Consider the following 17442-nt stretch of genomic DNA (forward strand, 5'->3'; position numbering starts at 1 on the left):
ATTAACCTCTTGTTTCACCATACTCATCCGTAATCATGATTTCTGTTATGAAAGAGGGAAGGCAGAAGGAGAAAGGGAAGAAGTAAAATTTGCAATACAGCACACTTTAAAAGTATTTAAGAGATTCAGTCCTTTTATCCATTGATCTTGCTGTGCGGCACATCACGCAAAACTAGGTCAGTGATAATCACTTCAGTGCTGGCCGCCCTTTCATGTCTGTGGCTCTTCAAATTTAATATCAATCATACTGCACATTTGGTTAAAAGGTAGCAATTCATATATGGCTAGTATCTTACAGCGAGTGACAGCTTATGCATGTGCACACATACTTTATATACATACTACAGTAAAGGAGCTTGGTGCTTAATAGTTGGAACAGGAAGTGCTAGTAAGGGGTGGAGCCAGATTTCAAAGTGGAACAAGCTGTTTTGATGGTGGATGCATAAACTGTTGCTTGTTTGCCTCGTGCCTCAGATGACACATGCTTCCTATAAAAATTACACATGCACCATGTGTAAAGGCAAATGTAAGTGGTCTTACATCTTGTATGTTAGGGATGGGATTTTAATTAAATTTAAATACATCAAGCTAGATTTCATACCATCTATTCTGTTGACTTGCCTCTTTGGCCACGAGGTTCCAAAGATGGTAAATTTGCAGGATGAGTCAGCTGCGCTTTCAATGAGCTAGCACCCAAATTTTCTTCCTTGTGACAGCAAACAGAATTTCGTAGCTTTGATGGAACTAATCAGACTACTAGATCGTTGATTACGTGGATTCTTTTAGACTTGAACAGTTATTCAGTTCAATGGATTACATCTATTCCATTTTGTTTCCCCGATGGGTGGCATCCCTCCCCACCCTCATACATCAAACCTCCAATCTCTCTGTCTCATTGGAACCCTTTTCATCCATCACTGTTTTATCAGTACTCGTGTTGCTAGTGCTGATCTGAATTTTCACCCCTTATTTTTTTCTAAGTTCCAGAAATGTCGTCCCATGCACCTTCCTCCTTCTTACATACTCATAGTACATTCTTTCCCAGAACCTCAAAATTGTAGAACTTCCTACCCCTCTTGATTGTTCCTTCCCCCGATGGAGAACTTTTAATGTAAAAAAAAATGCTCAGTGAAGAGATGTATGTCAGTAACAAATTTTTGGCAAGAAAACTGAAGCTTCAAAAATTGAAATTGGTCTATTGTAGATCAGAAAATAAGAACTTTTCCTTCTGGAAGTCCTTTCCATTGAACAACGATAGAAGTTATCTTTGAGAAGAGCTTTTATGTACCACATCAATCTCCTCTGGCATTGCACCCAGGAAGTTAAGATCAACATAGTCTTCAGATGAAGAGGATGAGAGGAGAATATAATTGGACTAGGGCACGCAGGCATAATTCAGTCATACTTTGAAGACATACAATCCGTTCTTATTCTTAATTTTTTACAATTGAATGTCATAAACTCACATTTAGAATGAAAACTTCCTATATATACTTATGAGGTTGTAATTGCCCTCCTGCCAGTACTGGCATTGCAGCACCTCCACTGGCAGGAGGGTGTAGTTACAGTATTGCAAATATACATAGGTATTATAAATTCCTATGTCCATATTTACAATAAAAATGTTTAAGTTTACACAGATGCAAAATTAACATTTCAATTTTTGTGATTACTGTAAACTGGTCAATTTATTAACCAATTTGATAAATTTTTAGATTTTAAAATTCCCACAAATGTTTAATGACAGACTTGCCAACCTATAAGATTTCCAGAATTTCAACATTTGTGCCTCTCTCAACGATCAGTTTATCTATTTTTATTTATTTATTTAGAGATACAGCACTGAAACAGGCCCTTCGGCCCACCGAGTCTGTGCCGACCAACAACCACCCATTTATACTAACCCTACACTAATCCCATATTCCCTATCACCTCACTACACTAGGGGCAATTTACAACGGCCAATTTACCTATCACCTGCAAGTCTTTGGATGTGGGAGGAAACCGGAGCACCCGGCGAAAACCCACACAGACACAGGGAGAACTTGGGTTTTCGCTTTTTCAGAAAGTATAGTGCTCTTAGACTGATTGCCACTATAACTTATAAGTAACTGATGGGAATTGAAAAAAATCTTAAAACAACCTCAAAAATGGAGCTGGATTAATTTACAGGACTCCAGAGGACTTTGGTCTGGTGAACTAGACATATTGTAAGGTATATGAATCGAAGATGATTTTTAAAATTTCAAACTAGAGTACAAGTCAGTCCAGACAGAACTTGCCCATTTTCTGTCGAGCAAAAATGTAGGTACTGACAGGTATTTGAGAGCATGTTAACAGTCCACTCAATAAGGAAATGGTGCAGGTCATGGAGATACCTACAGGAGGAAGCAAACTTAACAAGATGCCCATGACTGCGTGGGCTGCTTGGGTTAGTGTAACAACTTAACTACAAAAAACAGTACAAAAACACCACAAAAAGATAGGGAATTTAGTTACTCCATTGTTAAATAAACCAAATTTACATTTCCAATATAAATTTAGAGCCATAGAGTTGCACAGCATAGAAACAGGCCTTTCGGCCCACCGCGTCCATGCCGACCATAATGTCTATCTATTCTAATCCCACCTGCCTGCATTAATTCCATATCCCTCTGTGCCGTTCTTATTCAAGTACCTGTCCAGATGCCTCTTAAATGTTGCTACTGTTCCTGCCTCCACCACCTCCTCTGGCAGCTCATTCCAGATACCCACTATTCTTTGTGTGAACAATTTACCCCTTTGATCCCCTTTAAACCTCCTCCCTCTCACTTTAAATCTATGCCCTCTAGTTTTAATCACCCCTACCATGGGAAAGAGACTCTGGCTAGCTACCCTATCTATGCATCTCATAATTTTATATACCTCTATCTTGTCCTCTCTCAGCCTCCTTCGCTCCAGGGAAAACAGACCCAGCCTATCCAATCTCTCTTTATAACTCAAGCTCTCCAAACCAGGCAACATCCTTGTGAATCTTTTCTGCACCCTCTCTAGCTTAATCACATCTTTCCTGTCGTGCGCGACCAGAACTGCACACAGTATTCCAAATGCAGCCTAACCAACATTATGTACAACTGTAACATGACGTCCCAACTCTTGTACTCAATGCCTCGGCTGATGAAAGCAAGCATGCCGCCTTCACCACCCTGTCTACCTGTGTTGCCACTTTCAGGAAACTATGTACTTGCACCCCAAGATCTCTCTGTTAACAACACTCTCTAGGGCCCTGCCATTCACTGTCTATGTCCTGCCCTGGTTTAACTTCCAAAATGCATCACTTCGCACTTGTCTGCATTAAATTCCATTTGCTAATCCCTTGTCCACTTTCCCAGTTGATCTATATCCTGTTGTAACCTTAGACAACCTTTTTCACTGTCCACTATACCACCAATTTTGGTGTCATCTGCAAACTTACTAATCATGCCCCCTACCTTCACATCCAAGTCATTAATATATATGACAAACAACACACATCCAAGTCATTAATATATATGACAAACAACAGAGAGCCCAGGACCGATCCTGCGGCATACCACTGGTCACCGGCCTCCAATCTGAAAAACAACCTTCCACTACCACCCTCTGCCTCCCATCACCAAGCCAATTTTGTATCCAATTGGCTAGTTCACCCGAGATCCCATGCGTTCGAACCTTCTGGACCAGCCTACCATGCGGGACCTTGTCAAAGGCTTTGCTAAAGTCCATGTAGACAACGTCCATTGCTCTGCCCTCGTCAATCCTCTTGGTCACTTCCTCAAAAAACTCAAATTCGTGAGACATGATTTCCCACGCACAAAGCCATGCTGACTATCCCTAATCAGACCCTGCCTTTCCAAATGTATATAAATCCAGTCTCAGAATCCCTTCCAATAACTTTCCCACCACTGATGTAAGGCTCACCGGCCTGTAGTTCCCTGGCTTATCCCTGCTGCCCTTCTTAAATAAAGGCACATTAACTATCCTCCAGTCTTCCGGTACCTCACCCGCGGCTAACAATGATGCAAAAATCTCTGCCAGGGCCCCAGCAATCTCCTCCCTTGCATCCTAGGATACACCTGGTCAGGCCCTGGGGAATTATCCACCTTAATGTGCTTCAAAACCTCCAACACCTCCTCCTTTGTAATGTTGATATGCTCCAGGATATCGCTGTTCCCTCCCTTGAACTCACGAGCTTCCATGACCTTCTCCATGGTAAATACAGATGACAAGTATTCATTTAAGACCTCTCCCGTGGCTCCACACATAGATTACCACACTGATTCTTAAGGGGACCTACTCTCTCCCTAGCTACCCTTTTACTCTTAATATACTTATAGAATCTTTTAGGATTCTCCTTTATCTTATCTGCCAGGGAAATCTCATGGCCCCTTTTCGCCCTCCTAATTTCCTTTTTTAGATTAGAACTGAAACAGGCCCTTCGGCCCACTGAGTCTGTGCCGATCAACCACCCATTTATACTAATCCTACACTAATCCCATATTCCTACCAAACATCCCCACCTGTCCCTATATTTCCCTACCACCTACCTATACTAATGACAATTTATAATGGCCAATTTACCTATCAACCTGCAAGTCTTTTGGCTTGTGGGAGGAAACCGGAGCACCCGGAGAAAACCCACGCAGACACAGGGAGAACTTGCAAACTCCACACAGGCAGAACCCGGAATCGAACCCGGGTCCCTGGAGCTGTGAGGCTGCGGTGCTAACCACTGCGCCGCTCAAGTATCCTTCTTAAGTATACTCCTACATCTCCTATACTCCGAGGGACTCACTTGATCCCAGCTGCCTATACCTGACATATGCCTCCTTCTTTGTCCTGACCAGACCCTCAATATCCCTCGTCAACCAAGGTTCCCTAAACTTGCCAGCCTTGCCCTTCCTATCTCACTTTTAAAAGCCTCCCACTTGCCAGACATCCCTTTACCTGTAAACAGCCTCTCCCATTCAGAGTTCCTGTCTGATGTCATCGAAATTAGCCTTCCCCCAATTTAGGACTTCAACCGGAGGACCAGTCCTATCCTTTTCCATAACTATCTTGAAGCTAATAGTTATGGTCACTGATCCCAAAGTGCTCCCCAACTGACACATCAACCACCTGCCCATCCTCATTTACTAAGAGGAGGTCGAGTGTAGCCCCTTCTCTAGTAGGGCCATCCACATACTGCATCAGAAAACTAGCCTGGACACACTTAAATTCTTCCCCATCTGAACCCTTAGCACTAAGGCAGTCCCAGTCAATATCAGGGAAGTTAAAATCACCTATTACAACCTTATAATTCCTACACCCATCTGTGATTTCCCTACATATATGCTCCTCCAATTCCCTCTGACTACTGGGGGGCCTATAGTATAATCCCATCAAAGTGATCACCCCTTTCTTATTTCTAAGTTCTACCCACATGGCCCCACTGGATGTCCCCCCTGGGACATTGAGCTGCCAGTCCTGCCCATCCCTCAACCACGTTTCCGTAATAACTATAATATCACAACCCCATGTACCGATCCATGCTCTGAGTGCATCTGCCTTACCTGCAAGGCTTCTTGCATTAAAGTAAATGCAGTTTAGCCTACCAGACCTTCCACGCTCCCTGCCCTGCCCCTGCCCTGCCTGCCTACTGGACTTGCTTGCTTTAACCTCTACATTTGCCTCCACTATCTCATCGGAGAGACTACTACTTTGGGTCCCAACCCCCTGCAAGATTAGTTTAAACCCTCCCAAGTAGTACTAGCAAACCTCCCCGCAAGGATATTGGTCCCCTTCCAGTTCAGATGCAACCCGTCCCTCTTGTACAGGTCACCTCTGCACCAGAAGAGATCCCAATGAAATTTGGGTTTAAAATTCAGTGGGAATACTGTGGCAGGCTGAATCTGTATAGGATTGGCCCAATGTATGTTAATTCATCGCCAGAAACTGCATGGTAATATACAATAGCCATATATGAACAGTTTCCCTTCTTTGCTAGAAGATTACCAACAACATGGAGCTTATCAGTGGGCAGCAGTATTGAAAACTCTGTATGGTAACACAGAGGGAGTCTCGGGTAAACTCAAAAGCGAACAAGAAACAACTTACGGTAACTACTTTCACTATCACTGGCATTAGAGGTTACATGCTCTGAAATCATAATAAAAGAAAAATAAGCAACATAAGCAAATGCAACATTTTATACAAATTACGGTTGATAAATTATGCATTTCAACAATATGCAAAGCAAACCATGGACTCATGAAATGCATAACAATCGTTTAGATGATGTAATTACTGTGAACTGGGAAACTTGACTTCTTGTGCTAAAGTATCCCCCCACACACAATAAATTTGAGAAAACCCCAAAACCTTTAAAACACTCTATCAGACTGAAAACCAAAAAAAGAGCACCATACCTTAAAATGGACAGAGCAATGGTACCACATACATATACAATGCCACACATGCAGCAATATTCCTCCCACCATAAGTTGTCAGTAGAGCCTTACTGAATACCACCTGACTGCTCAACGCGAGATTGTCACTCAATCCAGCACAGAACCACCAGAGGGGGCATCATTCTTGGGTTATCCACTAGTCATCTAAGAATGGCATGAGCAGAGCTCTCTGCTTATCTGACCAGGTGGGAAAATATGTTCGCTATCAATTGATATTTTCTAAATATATCCCAACACTAAATTCTCTAAAATGCAAATATTCAATTGAATGGGTGATAAATAATGATAATACTGACCCTTGGCATTTCAGATTCTGATATATTCCTTGTATACAAATTAATATCTCAGCTTTATCAATCCCAAGCACATTTTAGACCAGAATGGTTTATTACTTATTAATAAAATTGATTTTAAAGGGTTCCTATGACTCAACAGGAGATTAACTGGCTATTGGTCTTCAGACCTAGCGTCAGAAGCAATAAGAGATGTATGTAATTTAAGGCTCAATGATTGGATATATTAGTAGAGGTAACTTGACCGTGCAGTTGAATTCTCACTCAGCTTGCCTAAAATATAACTTTAACTTCTGCATGCTGCAGCTATTGATCAAGCTTGAAATACAACCTTTGTATGAGGGGAGAAGTAGGAATTACATTTCTGAAAAAAATTATTGAAGTATTTCAGTGTAAATATTATTTTATTTAAAGTCAATGTCCATGTAATTTGAGACCCCTATGCTCCATTTAGGGAACTGTCCCATAGTATACTGAGAGGCTTTCAGGCATTTTTGCACATTTATAAAACTATCTGTTGGTGACCTCGAATGATAATGCTGATAATCTGACTGTTAAGATAAATGATATAAAGCCACGACTTGAGTCTCAAATAATACGACAATTTCCAGAGATTGTAATTTTCAAAGAAATTACAAATGTGGTTTGTGTAGGAAACAAACACCACACTGTTGTAGTGGTGGGCACTTAGACTGAGCTTAAAGTTGAGGCATTGTAGAGGAGCCAAGTTATATATATATATAAATATATATATAAAAAAAACATGTTCTCCCATATAAGGTGCAAGTGTTTGACAATATAGAAGGTTTACAGTTTTATCCACGCAGGATGTCTACGGGTTTCTCTACTGCAATCTACCGCACAGTTTACCTTCACTGGTCAATACACGCATTGGGATTCTTACAATTCCACGCGTTCTAAGATTGGCCTTATCTGCAACCTCAAACAGGGCCCAAGCCATTTGCTTACCATGCAAGCTTGATGCTGAAATAGGGCGAATCAAAGACATCCTGCGTGACAATAGCTACCCTGATACGATCATTTCTCGCTGTATATCGCACAAACTTCGGAATGTGCCTGAGGGTGTCGTTTTCGGCCCAGTAAAGTGCCCAGTCTACCTCAAATTACCCTGGAAGGGTAATGTATCCCAAAATTTTGAGCAACAGGTGAAGCTAGCTGTTTCACACTGCTACTATGCAGTAGCAACACGTGCGGTGTTCGTCACGAATAGGATGCCGTAAAGCCAAAAAGACGTCCTGCCTATCACACTAACCAATCAGCACTCTCTTTTCATACAGCATAAAGTTGTTGTTTTCCCTTACATTCTTGTGGATTGTCCTGATGAGTGCAAGACAAAAATCTTCGAAAATACGTCTCCATTTTCAGGAATACACTTTTGATTATTAGTGGATATTCTACTGCATTGTGATTGCATTCCCTACAGTGAGCTTTGGATGCAACATATTGGGGAGGCACAGAATGGGGATAAGATTTTCCCTTCAGTGGAGAGAGAGGAAGTGAGGTGGGGGGTGGTGGAGGAGGGGAAGAAATAAAAGTTATTTACTTTGAATGAAGCGGATGCCTGGCAGCTGCCTGAACAATGACACTGGCAGAGGTTAGGTGGTCAACCTAGCTGTCATTTGATCAGGGAATAGCATTTTCTGGTGGATGAAAGGATGGCACAGAAAGAAAAAAAAAATATTTTCAAGAGTTGCTTAAGACACGTTATTCTGGTTTAAAAAAATGCTTGGTGGGACATTTTAGATCATTCAATAATCCAAGGGAGTGGATAGAAAACATATTTATCATCTCGCCCTAATGTATGTTGCCGAATAGCTAATATCCGCAATATTTAAGTCTTCAGTATATACTCCACTAAATTGCACATTTACGACTTAGAATAAATGAATGAACTTTCCCAAAGTTGTACAGCATAATACAAGCCTTGATGATTTGTCAGCAGGTTTTCAGGACTCTAATGAATGTACATAAAACATGTAGGTGAAATGGATGTGCTGCAAGCTGATGTATTCCAATTTTAATTTCTCCTTCATAATTTAGAAAATCTATATTTGTAAACCTCTGACATCCTGGGAAGTATGTACATCAAATATTTCCACTGCTTGAGAATGAAACATTCCAAAAGCTCTATACTTTTGTTAAGAATAAATATATCCTTGGAGTGATTCATACCACACTCACTTTGTTTTGAAGCTCCCACCTAAAATATTTTCATCTTTCAAGCTTATAAAGTCATTGATGTTACATGTTTCTTCTTTTTTGGCCTCCTTATCTCGAGAGAGAATGGGTAAATGCCTGGAGGTGGTCAGTGGTTTGTGGAGCAGCGCCTGGAGTGGCTATAAAGACCAATTCTCGAGTGACAGACTCTTCCACAGGCGCTGCAGATAAAATTGGTTGTATGGGGCTGTTACACAGTTGGCTCTCTCCTTGCGCTTCTGTCTCTTTTCCTGCCAACTGCCAAGTCTCTTCGACTCGCCACTCTTTAGGCCCGCCTTTATGGCTGTCCGCCAGCTCTGGCGATCACTGGCAACTGACTCCCACGACTTGTGGTCAATGTCACAGGACTTCATGTCGCGTTTGCAGAGGTCTTTAAAGCGGAGACATGGATGGCTGGTGGGTCTGATACCAGTGACGAGCTCGCTGTACAATGTGTCCTTGGGGATCCTGTCATCTTCCATGCAGCTCACATGGCCAAGCCATCTCAAGCGCCGCTTTATAGTTATATATTTTGTGATACACCACATGCTATTTACAAGCTCAGCAAGTGCTCTGTATAAATTTCTGAGTGGCAAGTTTTGCAACAAGAGATGAAATGGAATTAAGGGGAGTTATGAACTGAAACCAAGTCTATTCAGCAGGATTGGCCCAAGATAACTGCTTAAACACTGTTTTTGATGTTTTAATACTTCAGTTGTTATTTATACCATAGGTTAAGGCCTCACCAGGTTATGACTGTAAAGTAATCAGGCTGTACAGTGGATCTATTCACCACTCTTCATTAGCCTGGCCATATAGACCAGCAATGCAATTTTAGCGTCAATACATGGATCTTATGATATTATATGATAAATAGGGTGCAGGAATGTAATAGATTGAGTTGCTATTCTAGTGTCCCCTTCCCCAAACTGCACGACTGATTTCCTTCCAACCTCTCAATTCTTAGTGATATTGTGTTCTTCCTTCCCTGTTCCTGCACTGTTCTCTCTCAATCCCATTATTTATCTTTTCATGCTGGTTTCATTCTCTTACTAACATTTTCCATTTAATAAATGCAATGAGGTGCAAAAGGAAATGGAAACTTGAAGAATACAAGGTTTTTTTTGACAGACAACTACACGGAAAGGAGGAACACTGGCAACATTAGCATATTTTTTCCCCAATAGTTTATTACCCTTCTCTCCTCCAGACACTGATTTAAACCAGCCATGACTTTTCTGTGCAAGCAGCCCTTCAGTATTATGTAAATTAATGATCATGAAGATGTTAAGCTAGCTATATCAATAGAATGGAGGATTTACAACCAAACAGGTCTTATCCTCCACTAACATCCATGTTTGAATACTTTCCAGCAAGAGTCAATGCAAGATCACAGGCAGACATTTTCCCAATTCCTAGCCCAGATACCAAGGCCAGTTCTAGAAAATACTGTCCCCTACGCTGGCATCAGCAAACAGACCTTCCTGATCTGTGTAGCTCAGTAGCACAAAAGGTTGTGTACTTATCCACTAGATTAAACACAGAAAGGCAGCTTTTGTTGTACGTATTTTAGGAGATTTCTTTTTTAAAAAAGAACTTTGTTGACCTCTGATACCAAATAAGATATATTAAAGTCCATTGTGGGGCACTGAATATTTAGACTGACACACTTAGACAATTCTTACACAGAACAGCAGGTACAGAGTTAGCAATGGACAACAGAATCAGATAATTTCTCATTACGCTAATAATAAATACACTAGGTTGTCAAGATTGATAGAGCTTTGGCACAGAGTACAGAAGTGCTTCTATTTCTAGCAGAAAAACTTGCTCTGAAGAATTACATTTGTTTGACTGAGAAAGGCACAATGCCAGTTTCTAACACTTTCAAAAACAACATACGGCATATTTTGGTTCACAGTCTGCGACAACATTCCCCTACTGCATCACCACTCCCCAAAAGCTCAACACGAAACTAAAGCAGTTAAGTATGCTTGAAATTGAAATGTTTGAACACAAAACAGCCCAAGATTCTTTTTTGGAAAAAAAAACATACAATACAAAGAGTACCCAATTCTCTAGTCTTACCTCAAACATAGTGAAAGGAGATGTTAGCCAGACTAAGACCCCCATTCAGTCAGAAATACAAAAAAGGTATAAAAGACTAATGCTAGTCCATCGAGTAAACAAAAACTGAAGTCATATTTATAATCTTAAAATCAATTAATCGGGTAAAAAAAAAACTTGAGGCAGAAAGAGAAACATTGAAATTAAATGGAAACATAAACGTAGTAAAAACCTAACTTTGCCTGCACCTAATAAAACAAGTCATGACTACTACTAAAGCTCTCAGCTTTGGGAAATACAATGATACCCATGGGCAGAACTATCCACAATTTAAATTTTGGCTTCTTTTCAATTTGCTTTTATGGCTTTTTGGACATTTTCCCATTTCTAACTGAATGAATTAGTTTTGTTTTTAAGTACACTTCAAGAATGGATGGATGAACTGCAACAATTGTTCATCCCTGTCTGGCGCAAAAGTAAAACGGGAAAGGTAGCCAAACCATGGCTTACAAGGGAAATTCGAGATAGCATTAGATCCAAGGAAGAGGCATATAAATTTGCCAGGAAAAACAACAGACCTGAGGATTGGGAGCAGTTTAGAATTCAGCAAAGGAGGACCAAGGGATTGATTAAGAAGGGTACGAGAGCAAGCTTGCGGGGAACATAAAAACTGACTGTAAAAGTTTCTATAGGTATGTGAAGAGAAAAAGATTGGTGAAGACAAATGGAGGTCCCTTACAGTCAGAAACAGGGGAATTTATTACGGGGAATAAAGAAATGGCTGACCAACTAAATGCATACTTTGGTTCTGTCTTCACAAAGGAGGACACAAAGATCATACCAGAAATGTTAGGAAACACAGGGCTTAGTGAGAGAGGAACTGAAAGAAATCAGTATTAGTAGAGAAATGATGTTGGGGAAATTGATGGGATTGAAGGCCGATAAATCCCCAGGGCCTGATGGTCTGCATCCCAGAGCACTTAAGGAAGTGGCCCTAGAAATAGTGGATGCATTGGTGGTCATCTTCCAAGATTCTATAGACTCTGGAACAGTTCCTACCGATTGGAGGGTAGCTAATGTAACCCCACTATTTAAAAAAAGGAGGTAGAGAGAAAGCAGGGAATTATAGACCAGTCAGCCTGATGTCAGTAGTGGGAAAAATTCTCAAAGTCCGTTATCAAAGACTTTATAGCAGAGCACTTGGAGAACAGTGGTAGAATTGGGCAGAGTCAGCATGGATTTATGAAAGGGAAATCGTGCTTGACAAATCTGCTAGAATTCTTCAAGGATGTAACTAATAGAGTTGATGAGGGGGAGCCAGTGGATGTGGTTTATTTGGACTTTCAGAAGACTTTCGACAAAGTCCCACATAAGAGATTAGCATGTAAAATTAAAGTGCATGGGATTGGGGGTAGTGTATTGCGATGGATAGAAAATTGGTTGGCGGACAAGAAACAAAGAGTAGGGATAAATGGGTCTTTTTCTGAATGGCAGGCAGTGACTAGTGGGGTACCGCAGGGATCAGTGCTAGGACCCCAGCTATTCACAATATACATTAATGATTTAGATGAGGGAATTAAATGTAATATCTCCAAAAACTAGTGGGGAGGGGGGGGTGGGGGTAGGTGAGTTGTGAGGAGAATGCAGAGAGGCTTCAGGGTGATTTGGACGAGTTGAGTGAGTGGGCTGATGCATGGCAGGTGCAGTATAATGTGCATAAATGTGAGGTTATCCACTTTGGTAGCAAAAACAGGAAGACAGATTATTAACTGAACGGCTATAAACTGAGAGAGGGGAATATGCAGACACACCTGGGTGTTCTCATACATCAGTCACTGAAGGTAAGCATGCAGGTGCAACAGGTGGTAAAAAAGGCAAATGGTATGTTGGCCTTCATAGCGAAAGGATTCGAGTATAGGAGCAGGGATGTCTATCTGCAATTATACAGGACCTTGGTGAGGCCACACGTGGAATATTGTGTGCAGTGTTGGTCTCCTTATCTGAGGAAGGATGTTCTTGCTATAGAGGGAGTGCAGTGAAGGCTTACCAGACTGATTCCTGGGGTGGTGGGACTGACGTATGAGGGCAGATTGAGTCAGTTAGAATTATATTCACTGGAGTTCAGAAGAGTGAGGGGAGATCTCATAGAAACCTATAAAATTTCAACAGGACTTGACAGGGTAGATGCAGGAAGGATGTTCCCGATGGTGGGGGAGTCCAGAACCAGGGGTCATAGTCTAAGGATACGGGGTAAACCTTTCAGGACTGAGATGAGGAGAAATTTCTTCCCCCAGAGTGGTGAGCCTGTGGTGTTCACTACCACAGAAAGCAGTTGAGGCCAAAACATTGTATGTTTTCAAGAAGGAGTTAGATATAGCTCTTGGGTCTAAAGGGATCAAAGGGTATGGGGCGAAAGCGGGAACAGGCTACTGAGTTGGATGATCAGCCATGATCATAATGAATGGCAGAGCAAGCTCGAAGGGCTGAATAGCCTACTCCTGCTCCTATTTTCTATGTTTTTAAGAAACTGATCAATAAAGTATAAGATAACCAAGGTGGCACTGACACAGAAATGACTGTGAAGAGGAAGGACACAGATTCAATCTCTCACCTGAGACTTTGATCTCTTAAGGCACAAAGGTGCAGAGCTGAGGCCAGGTGGTTTTTGGGAAAGGAGAAAGTCAGTCTCCATCAAGCCCCTATCAGCTAGTCAACAACATTGACAGCAGCCTGCACCCCCCAGTTACAATTGCGGAGGGGGGGGGGGGGGGGAGAATTACACACACAACATGACAACCAGTTAACAATGCAGCTAACAGAAAAACAAACAGGATTTTTCTTTTTAAAAGTGTGATTTCCAGGCCTTTGGATGTGAGTGTTCATTCTGTTTCATGAGAGCAAAATGCACTTCCTGGCATACAACGCTTTTGGCTCAACTGAAATTATGTTTATTTTGGATGAAAAGAAAATGGAACCCCCAACCCAGTGAGGTTTACTAGTTCAAAAAAAAACTAAAAATGAAATTCATTTATATCATCTTTCCTCCAGTTCACAGTACACAGATTGCATTGACGTCATTATATAAAAAAGAAATGCAATCACTTGCAATGGTCTCCAGCTACTTCCTATGTTAACATTTAATACCTGATCTTTCAGCTCCAAATGAATACTGAACTGATTCTTTTATTTCAGAACAGAGGCTGGCATGTTTACTTACAAATGCATGTCAGAGAACTGACCAAGTTACAAACACTTGTAAGAAACTTTAGCCTCCATCGAATGTTTACACACAATTTTACACAAGGGTCACATTTCCTAGTTACCAAAATTTATAATTTATTTCAAAAGGTTTACATAGGAAATATTGCCAGAGCTTGTAAAACTTGTCTTTGCATGGTAATGATTAAAAAGTAAAAATAAAGATGGAAAACCAATAACCATGAACCTCCCCCATGCCAGCAGAAACCTACGAACCATTACAGAAAGGAACAAAAACTAGCTTAGAAAACAGATGGAGGCAAATGTGAATGGAGAGGATTTTCCGGCACTTACTCAGGCCTTTTGTTCCCATAACGTCGTCACCTAACCCGGGGATCTCCTGTAGAGTAGTCCCCAGACAGCAAGCAATAAGAAAAAAAAACAATCACAGAAGAAAAAAAAAACGTCAGTGGCACATAACAAGACTACTACCATGACAGACGGTTTTGTGTGAACATAACTGGTTTGGATGTTTCGCAACCCAGGAGTTAGCCATAAAGTGCCAGTATATTGGTATATTAACACTGGGAACTCAGAACAGATGCACCAATTCGTTAAAAATGAAGAGGAGACCAGTTGTATTCAGCAAAAACATGTTGCCATGGTAACACAGTAAAGGTCCCTACTTGAGAGATTGACCTTCTCTGCAGGTGTATTTGGTTGCAGCTACTTACGTTCAAGATCACTGGTTTCCTGCTCACTCTGCTCCTTGTTCTTGTAGAAGGGAAATTTTCGGGAAAAGATGCTCTTTTTACGCTTGTCATTGAATGACTGCTGAGGAAGAGAAGGAGTGGCAAAAAAAGGGGTGTCTAATGTCCACGTGATTAATGCCCAACCCTAGAAATGCATGAAAACTGACTCGGGCCACCATCCCTTGCAATTTTTTTTTAAATTTTGTTTTAATGTTAACTTTGCCAAGAAAATGATGCACAATATGTAGCCTGCTCTTGCAGCAAATCTCCTTCAAACTGTGACAGAAAATCTGTAGAAAGCAATCCAGAGAAACTTCCAGGACATTTAGCAAATTATGTATATATATATATATTTTTTTTTTTTTAAAGTGCAGAATCAGATTGTTAAGACTAGACAGAAATGTGCCGGCCTTAGAGTCACTTCCACAAGAGTAAGATCAGTCAGGTTCTGTATCTGAGACAATCAAAATAAAATAGAAGAAAATGGTCAAGATGGATATAAAAACAGTTGGCAACATTAGGGATTTAAAAAAATGACTTTTGGCAAGAGATAAAGAAAATAATCTTCTAGAAAAAAGACAAACTCAGATGGATTCAAATGAACACAGCTTGATTTTGAAGATTGTGAAACAAGGAGACAGGAAGAGATGTGGCTATCTGCATGCTGCCCTACAATTTAAAGTCTTGATTATTGATAAACTTTAATATAGATTGTTGCCAACTTTCAGCAAGAAGTTCATTAATTGAATCCACAGCCAATGTAGTAGAATGAGAGCTAGAGATCAAAGCGCACCAAAAATGAAAATCCAATTTCTCAAGAATTTCAGGTGAATCTACAAGTAAGGCTTATTCATTCCAAATTAGAATATTGATATCAGTGACTAACAAGTAATTCACACAAACACTATTAAAAACAAATCTTATTCCAAAATATTTTTCATCATGCTTTACAAAATATTTGACTAGATTGAGGGAAAGAAGAATCTCTGAAGTAAGCATGGCAGAACTGTAAATGAGCCAACTGGGTGGAAGGGAGTGGAAGAAAAGAGACAGAGGACAGAAAAAAGGAGAGAGAAAGAGAAAGTAAGAGGAAATGTGAGAATGCACATGAAAGCGAGTAAGAGGAACTGTGAGCAATAGCAACTTATTGAGTGAGACAGCCATCTGTACAGATAAGCTCTAAATAGAGGGCAAGAAGTTGCTGAAGATGTATACAAGAGCTTTATATAGAGAATATGTTTTATTAATGTATACAGCATTAATATTTATGTGACAAAACTTAAGCAAGTAGGATCCAATTATATGTTGTTGATTGTTCAATGTATATTGTACCCTGCTTGAAATACTAGTTCTCACCCCCCCATCACTTAAGATTTGGATAACATTAAATCTGTGAAATAATACTAAAGAAGTCTCTATTGGATTTTAGGTAACTAATTTGAAAGCCATCTATTTTATGTCTAGTAATAATAGAATGTTGAAACTGGTCTCCAAATTGTTCAAACCAAGCCAGCAAGGGAAAAGAAAATGCCCATCAGTTTAAATCGAAAAATGGCATCAGGTCACTAAGGCCTACACCCAAAAAGAGAGAAATTGGATTTTGAGCTGTAGAAGTCAATTTTTTTTTAAAAGTAGAAAGCATGCATAGCGTGCTAAAGCTTGGCATCTGACAAAGCCATGCCAGAGTTTGAATGTGACTAAATGAGACAGCCCTTTGGGATGCAGATCTTCATCAATGGCAAGCGTAGTTTATTTCCTCATTCCTTTAGCTACACAATGCATGCATGTTTCTGCGCACGTTAGTACACAATTGTTCCAACCACATATACACATGTGCAGAACTACAAAAATTGGTATTCCCTCTTAAAGATCATAAAACACTTACTATAAATCTATATAGCAAGTGGTAGAACAATGCAGCATGATGATAATCTACATTATTCACTCCTGGCTGAATGTTTTTGAAGAACAATAATTCAAATTTCTGCACAGATACCTATAAAAACATCTGGCACTCCAATATTTATAAATCAAAAGCATAATTTTAAAAGAATTGATTTTGTAATTTTTAGATTATGGGTAAGGAAAAGATTTGACCAGAAATGTAATTCCTTCCCCAAAAAGAGTATTTAATTAAGGCAGCCATCCCTTCTCTCTATCCCCCTTTCCCAAAGTTAACAAGTAGCACTGAAAGAAAGACTATAGTTGCCTAACCAAATACTAGGATGGTTACGTTTTAACCTTTGGTGGTCAGCTTAAAAAATATTGTGAAAAAGAAACCTTCTACTCAGAATTCTATCATTCAGCTCAGGCAGAAAGTGTTCCTGGCTTTTCAGCATGAATTCTCACCAAGAATTGGTGCGCCCAAGAGAGATATCGGATACAGAGTGGGAGGAATGCAATTTAGAACTCTTCAGGGATGATGAACACGTAAAACACACATACGTG

The 17442-nt window shown here is 40.3% G+C and overlaps 1 protein-coding gene across 11 annotated transcripts in view; it reads right to left on the bottom strand.

The window, feature by feature from the left end:
* Positions 1–17442, bottom strand: part of dlg1b (discs large MAGUK scaffold protein 1b) — a 438658-nt gene that overhangs the window by 19788 nt on the left and 401428 nt on the right. For 5 of the 11 annotated variants that reach the window (XM_068042457.1, XM_068042451.1, XM_068042450.1 and 2 more), the window contains 2 exons: positions 14977–15076; positions 6115–6156 (listed from right to left, as the gene is read on the bottom strand). In XM_068042457.1, the coding sequence (XP_067898558.1) occupies positions 6115–6156; positions 14977–15076 (142 nt within the window). Of the gene's footprint in view, positions 1–6114; positions 6157–14596; positions 14643–14976; positions 15077–17442 lie in introns of all 11 variants that reach the window. The other 6 variants (XM_068042454.1, XM_068042461.1, XM_068042458.1 and 3 more) reach the window with 2 other exon arrangements.

This window comes from Heterodontus francisci, chromosome 11, assembly GCF_036365525.1.
Source record: "Heterodontus francisci isolate sHetFra1 chromosome 11, sHetFra1.hap1, whole genome shotgun sequence".
Lineage (NCBI taxonomy): Eukaryota > Metazoa > Chordata > Chondrichthyes > Heterodontiformes > Heterodontidae > Heterodontus > Heterodontus francisci.